We start from the raw sequence: 8,899 nt of genomic DNA on the forward strand, positions 1-8,899 counted from the left end.
AATATAATATAAATTGTATTGGTTCGTACCAATTACCAAAGAAGGGGAGGGCTAATTTGAATATGGATTAAGGCATTATCTGGTTATACATATGACATGAGATAAAAGTTAAATAAAATATTATTATAATATTTTTTTAATTTGAAAAAATTAAATTATTTATTATCTTTTATTTTGAAGTTTAGAAAAATTGTAATGATTAGATGATATGAAATGAGATGATTTGTGAAAACAAACCAGGTCTATTTTATTTGGAACTAGGTAGAAGAGGAAGGCTTATCAGAAAGAAAAAATCTATTCATCATTCCATAATGTGACATTAGATGATAAGTTAACAATTGAAATGTAATAAATAATTTTCAATCACCTAATGTCACATTATAAGACAATGGAATGATGATGAGTAGCATTACTCGATCAAAAATGATTTAGGATTTTCACATGATTTCTTTGCACAATTATAGAGAAGGATAATGCTAAATATAATTCAGTGTGCACAATCTTCACTCACTCCATTTTAAAAAAACGGAGTCCACCATAAATTAAAATTAAAAATTAAAAATTATTTGGATCTCAAATTTATCTATTTAAAAAAAAAAGGCAAAATCTACCTATTCTAATACTACAAATATTATTTGAAATGACAAATAATCAATAGATCAACAATAGACAGTGTCATGGAGTGAGTTCAAGGAGGCGGATACGTGCCATGGTTTCTTAGAACTTTGCTTTATCAAGTTATGGCTTTAGAACATCTACAAATTCTCTTTCAAGCGTGCATATTGTGAAGTCAATCAAGTTATGGACAACTTGTGTAAATTCGAAGAAACATAGATCGTAGGAGATTGTGCTAGTGCCCCTACTTGGTGTCCTCGAATATCAATGAGTTTTTAATTTGGTTTGCAATAAAGTTTTTTAGTAACTTTCAAGATGATTGCTTTTAATCATAATATTCTAACGTTATAAGTAATGATTATCAATAAATTACAGGTTCCTTATCAAGAAAGAAATTATTGACTATTCAAAGATTATGATTACGATAGTGCATATTTTAGATTTTTTTTTTTTTTTACACAGCCATGGGCACGATAAGAATTAGAGAAATTATATATAAAAGTTTTATACCATATATGTTAATTAATATGTGATTTTTTATTTTTATTATTCTATTTTAGTCTTTAAACATGCGTGTATTTAAATATAAATAATAAATCATATGTTAATTATATAGAGGCATTTAGTATAAGACTTATAACATTTATCTTTATTAAATAAATAATGCTAGATACAAGTATTGATGATTCAAAATTTAAATAGATAAATCATTTATAAAAAACATATCCTATTAAAATATAATAATTTTTTTTTATTTACACACGATCAATTTGTTTTTTATAAAAATTTGTGTCAGTTTTGTTTATTTTTATAGATGAAATGAGATAAATTGATATTAAAATTTAAAATAAAATAAAATATTATTAAAATATATTTTATTAATATTATTTGTATTTTAAATTTATAAAAATTAAATTATTTATTTTATTTTACGTGATAATTTAAAAAAATTATAATGAATAAAATGAAATGGGCAAGGCCGTGCTCGAGCAAGCCCGTTACGTGAACTTATGCTGGGCACGCAACGCACCGAAGCTCCACACCAGCTCTTTCCCTGTTTATCCGCCTCTTTTCTCGTAGTCTGATACTCTCTCCATGGAGAAACTGAGAGTGCTGGTGAGCGAGATCGCTTACGCTCGGAACCACACGAAGCTCTCTCCTCTCCAACGCTCTCTCATCCCAGTCCTTTCATTCGCCTCATCTCTCTACGGACTTGCTCTCTCTCTCCGCCACTATCTCTACCACTTGGGCATCTTCCGCAAGCACCGGTAGGACCCACCACCTCCTTTGTTTCCCACTCAATTTTGCTGCCGAGAAAAAAAAATAGAAAATTAATCTGTGTTTTTCCAGCTCTAAAGAAAAAAAAAGAAGGAAAGCTCCAACTAAATCAAGGCAATGAAGTTTGGTTTTGTAGAACTTTTCTTCTTTTAAAATCTCGGAGCCCAATTTATGCGATGGTGGGATGCCTCTTTTTCCTACATTCTTTCAGCAACAACTTAGCATATGAAGTTTTAATTTTTTATTGGTTTCCCCATTTGTTTAATACAGAAGAAACGCAGGCTTGAAAATTTCTTAATTTGTTTTTAGTTTTATTTTCGTCAACTTTCACTGCGAACAAGCGCCCACTGTTGTTCCAACTTCCAAGTTCTGCTCTGGTTTGATTTTTGTTTAGTTTAATTTACCGTACTGTGGTCTCAAGAGTTGCTTTTGTTCAATTTTGTTAAACTCAATTCAAATTTTCCATCTTTGTATTTTGGGTTGGAGGTTGCCGGTGCCGGTTATTAGTGTTGGGAATTTGACTTGGGGAGGCAATGGGAAGACACCCATGGTGGAGTTCATCGCTCGCTGGTTAGCTGACTCTGGAATTTCACCTCTCATTCTCACTCGGGTAACATGGGTTTCCTTCTCATTTCTTTTCCATTTTCTTGTAATAATATGATTGGCGTTTTTAGACTTCCCATCTGCGGTTGCAATAGTGAGGCTAATTTTAGTTTTTTTCGCTGAAAATGGTTCTCACCAGAGTAAGTGCGGCTTTTTAAATTATTAAATTTCCGCGTCAATGTCATTTGAAAATGAGTCCGATTCCAGGAAATAGAAAGAAAACATACACAAACGCACAGGAACGCACACCGGCCAAGAGTGGAGGAAAGAGGTTAGATGAGTCGAGGAAGTTTCATAGGAAGTCTGTGATGTCAATTGATATGTCCTCGGAAATGGCTGCTTTTTAATACTTGGCGTTATTTTCGACCTTTAGTGGAAAGTGAACGGTGAACGGGTCCAGTTTGTTTAGGCTACGTTGAATGAGGTTAAAGTTGTACGACAATACTGCAACAGCACTGTGGTATCCAGTACGCAACAAAGAAAAAAGACAAGAGGGATGAGGTAACTCATTGATGTCTCGAAGTCGCATAATTTCATAAAGTATTGACAAAGCGAGCTATTGTGTTCCATCTACTTGGATGCTTTTGCTGTGGGTATGAGGGGGAAAAAAACAAAACTATGACCTTGTCTATTGTCTCGCATAAGAAACCTTCATAGCAATTCACGCCTGGCACGTCCTTACGTGGAACCCACAGATATGAATGGTCAAGATCCGTATTGTTCACAATATCCCAAAAATACTGCCTGCGAAATGGTCCATGATGCATGTGGAAATCCTCTGATATTTTAACAAACACAGGTATGAAGGGTTGAGATCCGTATGACTCCCAAAAATACTTCATGCAAAATGCTCCCTGATGCATGTAGAAATCCTCTGATAATTCAACAATAGACTTGGCATAGTAGTCTTAAGCTGCAGGCATAGTGGATTCTTTACAATTCTAAAGTATAAAGGCCCATTTTCTTAAGTAATTTCTTTTTGAAAACATGCTTTTATCTTGTCCAGAAGTTAGAAAGGAAAGAGAAAATAGATTGCTCTTTCATATGAATCAGGCCTAAAAACTGTTGTCAAAGTATGCTTGATAGGTATTTGGCAATTGTGAGGCTTACTGATATCATTTCCCTTGCAGGGTTATGCTGGTGGGGATGAGGCTAGAATGCTTGGAAGGCATCTACTCGGGGGAACTGCAAAGATTGGTGTGGGCGCAAACCGGGCAGCTGTTGCTGCTTCTTATTTTGAAAAATATGGTTACGTTGATCCTCGTAGTAGTACATCCTATCAGAGACTTTGCCTCAACAAAGTGGAAAGTCATCTTAATTCAGAAAAAGTTGGTGCTGTAATTCTAGATGATGGAATGCAGGTATTGAGTTGTGTTTTTTGTTTCGTTTCTAATGTTGGAATGCAGCTGTCATCTATGGCAATGTCCTGTGCCATATTATTTTCTCCAGTAACTATTTTTATCTGATATTTTATATAACTAATACTGTCAATAAGCTCTAGCTAAAAAAATGCTTCTTTTATAAATAAATATGTATGTATGTATGTATAAAACAAGGCATACTTTTAACATGATTTTGGTTCTCAATGTGATGGCACAGTGAATATGTTGTTTAATATTTCAATTTTAAACATTTGCACAGTGAATATTTGTACTGCACACCATTCTAAACATTTGAACAGTGAATATGGCACAGTGAATATGTTGGTTAATATTTCACTTTTAACGATGAACTCTTGAAACCCAGATTTTTTGCTCATAGGGTTTTTATGCTGATAGTTTATTTTATTGATATGGAAGACAGCACTGGAGCTTGCACCATGATCTGGAGATTGTAATGGTCAATGGATTAGTGCTGTGGGGCAGCTGTCATTTACTCCCACTTGGACCCTTAAGGGAGCCTTTAACTGCACTCAAACGGGCTGATGTTGCTGTCATCCATCATGCTGACACGGTATACAAGACTGCCCTTTTCCAATTTCTCCATTTTAAGTTATGTTTTATGCTTCAACGGACTGTATTGTGGTGAGCATATGCATAGGTATTGGTTGCTCAGTCTCTTTGGTTTACATGGTTTAGATTGTGTGTTTTCAAAGCCGGTAGGTATTTACGTTGATTTGAAATTTATTGTTGGGTATCACAGGTTTCAGAACAAGGTCTCAAAGATGCAGAGCTTATGATTCGAGAAGTTAAAGAATCCCTCCCTATTTTCTACACTAGAATGACTCCCTCGAACTTTTTTGAAGTGTCAAATATTAATTCCAAACTACCCCTGGGAGTTTTGTGTAATGCCATCATATTATGTGTGTCTGCCATTGGTTCTGCAAATGCTTTTGTAAATGCGATAGAGAAGGTACTAGGCCTCCCTTTCATTTATCTCACTTTTGTTTCAAAATGGATTCTTGAGATCCCGAGGAGCGTCATACATGTCATCTTCTTGTCCAGATACAGATTATGTGGCATCATTGTTGCTCTCTACGTTTACCCCTTCTTTCCTCTTTGTTCAATCTTTGCTTTTGTCTCTAAATGGGAGATACCTTTCTGCAGATAGGAGCATCTTTTGTTGATAGACTCGACTTCAGTGACCATCACATCTTTCAAGCCAGGGTATAGTTATCTTCATCTTTGCAATAATTTATGATCTTGTCAAGTATGTGGTTCTACCTTTGTACTAAGTGCTCGTAGTATTCCATTCTGCCATTTAAAACACTCTGAATATCAAGTAGGCGAAGACTGTATAGGGCAGTTGTTTCAACCTCCCACCCTTCCCCTCTTCTGCAACTTTCTTTTCTTTGTAATTTTTTTCATTGTCTGCTTGAACACTGATTTGGAGGCTCCAGACATATGGCAAATTCTTCATAACTCTTGTTGCTAATCAGTGCAGGATGTTGACCTGATCAGAAGGAGACTTGAAGAACTTGAGGATAAGTTTGGTTCCAAGCCAGTTGTTGTAGTAACAGAAAAGGTAAGTAGATTCAAAATCTGGTGGGTGGTTTATTTATATTTGTACCCCTTATTTTGTTTAAGGGGGCTAAAAATGAGGGTTTTTTTTTTTTTTTTGTGCAAACAATTTCTAGGGGTCATCGGACTGGGGGGTTTTTCCCTTAAATTACTCGAGGTGCACTTGCGGGAAACTCCTTGCCGAGAGCTTGTGCACCCCCGGGATTAGTCAGAATGCTGTTCCCCGACACCCAGTGCCAATAAAAAAATATGAGCCTTTTTATGTTTCTTGAATGCATCTTCTTCTTATGATATACAAATTATATGTTCATTGTACATTTTCACGTAGCACATGCATCCTTTGGTTATGAGGTTGCTCACAATACTTTTTCAGTTCTAGCGCTAGTATGTATACCTTTTCTGTTGAATTGTGACCGTTACTTATATGAACTAAACAAAATCTAAAATTATGAATCATGGTTGATATGAAAACTCATTTCATTTTTCTTGATGTTGAAATTCACGTTGCCAGGATTATGATCGAGACACAGAGATTTTTAAGGGCTTGCATCCTTCCAAAGTTTTGGTGCTTTGCTCTGCATTGGAATTTCTGTCTCAGAAAGGATGCACGGAGAAGGGATTCAAGAAGTTGTTGGAGGAATCACTTAGGGTAAAATTACGTGGTCTAAACTAGAGTCCAGCTACAGTGATTCAACAAAAAAACGAACGTACAAAAGCATAAGTACAATAGAATTAGATATTGGTCCGCCGCATGCAGGACTCCTTATACAATATGCATGGAAAGGAATAAGCACTACCCTAATGCTAGATTTTGGTTGATCACTCTTTCTTCTGCACCTCCTTGAGATAATCTTTATTGTCCACCAAATCCTGTAAAATCAAGGGCATGTTTGATAAATGAGAACTTCTGTAATTATTTAGGATTCTTGGAAAATTTTTTGAGATGTGTTTCTCACAATATTTTGTAGAATTCTGATTACTATATGTTTATTACTAGAAACTCAAACCCAAACCAACTGTGTAAAGCAGACATTGCTTGAAGATGTGGTAAAGTTGAGAACTCACAGTCTTAAAGCCTTCTGGATCAACGAAAGAAGTGATTTTGGTGTTGATTTGAGGAATTGGACCTGGTGGTAGAATTATTTGTCCTCCAAGTTCTTTGGTAACCAGTTTAACAGCTGCAGCACTCTTGTATACATTATCGGTACCAATGGCAACCTAGGGATAGAAAGAAGTCTCGTTCTCATCAGAAATAGTTATTTTAGTGAACATGAAAAACAAAACTCAATGAGTAAAATCGAATATAGCATAGCGTACCTCTGCATATCCGTTTCCTCTTGTGTACTCAGTTACGTTATAATTATATTTCAATTCCAGAACAGTCGTCCGAGTTAGATTGGATCCATATCCCACCATACCAAGAGTGAACTGTGCATGCGAGGCAGAAAAGATTGATTAAATCATGTCTGCCTCAAGAAATGCTGATTCTGTGGTGTACATGGAATTAAGTTTGTGTAAAAAATCACCTGCTCTTGCTGGCTATCATACTTCTGTAGTAGGTTCATCCCCAATGCCTGCAAGAAGTGGAGGAAAAGAACCCAGAAGTAAAATAATAGTTTAGATGCGAGATGAGATAAATTTCTGTGAAGGAACATTGTGCAAGAACATGTAGATTTGATGGGAGAGTGATAATATGCAAGGCAAATGGTTCTCTGAATAAAGCTAGATTGAGAGCAGAACTAAACTACTATATATGTATTCAGGATAATTCAGATGCAACCGAGTTAATAAGACAGTCAGTACCATAGACTTCTGATATGTGCGTTTTGCTTCTAAACAGTCACTGCAAATAAGGATTCTGGGTAGTTAATTACGAAAAATAAGAGAAAAACACTACTACCTTTTCATAAAACTTAATAGCACGATCAAGATCGGCGACATGAAGCATTATTTGACTGATTGGCTCAGGAGTTGGGGGACTCTGGATGAGCTCATAGGAATAGCCATCAGGATCCAGGCCGAAGGCGTAGATGGTCGAAAGGCCTGCTGGTTCACGGGTGATCACTCCACCCTTTGCTCGAATGTTTTCAACCATTGCATAGATCTAAGGAATTTAAGAGATTGAATAAGATTTTGAAGATACAAATTAACTGGAAGTTGTTCATGCTTAAACTTCAATCAGTGCTCACATCCTGAGTGGCGATTCCAATATGTCCAAAGGCGGTCCCAATCTCGTATTTTTCAACTCCATGAACTGTTTATTAGCGGATGATAAAAACAAGCACCAAAGTTATTGATTGAAACGTAACAAGAAGTTCGAGGCAGGGAAATGTTCGAGAAGACATACTGCATGTAAACTCCAAAACGAAATGAGTGTCTTGAGGGCCAAACCCCACAACTGCTTTTGAGTACTTCTGTTTTGGGAAGTATTTTTGGCTCAGGAGCTTCATTCCAAGAGACTCTGTGTAAAACCTGTTGATCAAGGAAGAAAACTTACACTTTCGAATATAATAAAGTGTTAAAATTGCATTAAAGAATTATATATGCTAAGAAACATACTTAATGGTCCGATTAAGATCACCAACTCTGATATCAGCATGGAGGAAACGATGATTATCCTTCTTCACCCATCCCAGCACATCATCACTGGGGATGCGAGCTGCCATGCTTGATCCAATCTAATCATTTAGTTTTAATTATATAATTAGCAACAAATGAAAGCCCTTTTTTTTCTATCCACTGCTTGTAACGTCAACATGCAGATAAACTCTAAATGGCTCAAGGCAAGAAAACACGGCTAACAAAGCAGAATAATGAACCAGTTGTTGCTTAGGCATAAATATCATTCTAACTTGCATTAAACTTGAAATAAAACGCTTTGGCGCCGTTGGTATAAAGGCAACAAAATCGTTTGTTGCCTTTATAAAAGGCTTGTATGGGGCTTATCTATTTGGAGCTTGTATCTAGCATTACTCTTTTAGAAAACATCTCATCTTATCTCATCATTACAACTTTTCTAACTTCCAATACAAAATAAAATAAATAATTCAAAATTTTCAAATTTCAAAACAAAAATGATATTAAAAAATATATTCTAACAATACTTTATTCAATTTTTTAACTTTAATTTCAACTCATCTCCTCTGCGAAAACAAACCAAGCCTTACCAGGGAGAGGAACAAAACAACAGAATAAGCAAACTGCTTGAAAATAGCCATTTTACGCGTGGAAGATGTATAGCCTGTATAACAATACACAATATATAGCACTTTTGCACAAACATTACGCACCACAATCATCACCTATTTATGTAGCGTTCCTCTTTGAACCGGAACTGGTGGAAACGTGGAGTTTCCATTTCTCTCTCCGTCGAACTCTCTTCCGTTAAAAAACATCCACCCCAGATGGCAGATGCTTGATCGCTTTCTTTGACTAAACTAGAA

The 8,899-nt window shown here is 35.7% G+C and overlaps 2 protein-coding genes across 4 annotated transcripts; one reads left to right on the forward strand and one right to left on the reverse strand.

The window, feature by feature from the left end:
• The first annotated feature begins 1,603 nt into the window (after nucleotides 1-1,603).
• On the forward strand, nucleotides 1,604-6,145 carry LOC121237674 (probable tetraacyldisaccharide 4'-kinase, mitochondrial). Of its 2 annotated transcripts, XM_041134516.1 has the most exons (8): nucleotides 1,605-1,883; nucleotides 2,380-2,503; nucleotides 3,627-3,857; nucleotides 4,300-4,449; nucleotides 4,639-4,848; nucleotides 5,043-5,102; nucleotides 5,380-5,460; nucleotides 5,968-6,145. In XM_041134516.1, the coding sequence occupies exons 1-8, from the start codon at nucleotides 1,711-1,713 to the stop codon at nucleotides 6,127-6,129; spliced, it is 1,191 nt and encodes a 396-aa protein (XP_040990450.1). In that variant the 5' UTR covers nucleotides 1,605-1,710; the 3' UTR covers nucleotides 6,130-6,145. The 2 variants fall into 2 exon arrangements, with proteins under 2 accessions (XP_040990451.1, XP_040990450.1); XM_041134517.1 differs by lacking the exon at nucleotides 5,043-5,102 and having other exon boundaries at nucleotides 1,604-1,883.
• A 1-nt stretch (nucleotide 6,146) lies between these two features.
• On the reverse strand, nucleotides 6,147-8,899 carry LOC121237675 (lactoylglutathione lyase GLX1-like). Of its 2 annotated transcripts, none has more exons than XM_041134520.1 (9): nucleotides 8,747-8,899; nucleotides 8,016-8,134; nucleotides 7,804-7,928; nucleotides 7,646-7,710; nucleotides 7,357-7,560; nucleotides 6,983-7,030; nucleotides 6,774-6,884; nucleotides 6,522-6,674; nucleotides 6,147-6,326 (listed from the first exon to the last, which is right to left on the reverse strand). In XM_041134520.1, exons 1-9 carry the CDS (start codon nucleotides 8,753-8,755, stop codon nucleotides 6,276-6,278), a joined length of 885 nt encoding a protein of 294 aa, XP_040990454.1. In that variant the 5' UTR covers nucleotides 8,756-8,899; the 3' UTR covers nucleotides 6,147-6,275. The 2 variants fall into 2 exon arrangements, with proteins under 2 accessions (XP_040990454.1, XP_040990452.1); XM_041134518.1 differs by lacking the exon at nucleotides 8,747-8,899 and adding an exon at nucleotides 8,624-8,738.

Source organism: Juglans microcarpa x Juglans regia, chromosome 6S, assembly GCF_004785595.1.
Source record: "Juglans microcarpa x Juglans regia isolate MS1-56 chromosome 6S, Jm3101_v1.0, whole genome shotgun sequence".
In the NCBI taxonomy this organism is placed as follows: Eukaryota; Viridiplantae; Streptophyta; class Magnoliopsida; order Fagales; family Juglandaceae; genus Juglans; species Juglans microcarpa x Juglans regia.

Coding starts and splice junctions, on each gene's coding strand:
- LOC121237674 (XM_041134516.1), top strand. CDS start 1,711: ATGGAGAAACTGAGAGTGCTGGTGAGCGAGATCGCTTACGCTCGGAAC. Junction 3,858..4,299: donor TTCTAGATGATGGAATGCAG/GTATTGAGTTGT, acceptor TATGGAAGACAG/CACTGGAGCTTGCACCATGA. Junction 5,103..5,379: donor ATCACATCTTTCAAGCCAGG/GTATAGTTATCT, acceptor TAATCAGTGCAG/GATGTTGACCTGATCAGAAG.
- LOC121237675 (XM_041134518.1), bottom strand. CDS start 8,674: ATGGCTATTTTCAAGCAGTTTGCTTATTCTGTTGTTTTGTTCCTCTCC. Junction 7,929..8,015: donor GATCTTAATCGGACCATTAA/GTATGTTTCTTA, acceptor CTTGATCAACAG/GTTTTACACAGAGTCTCTTG. Junction 7,711..7,803: donor CGTTTTGGAGTTTACATGCA/GTATGTCTTCTC, acceptor GCTAATAAACAG/TTCATGGAGTTGAAAAATAC.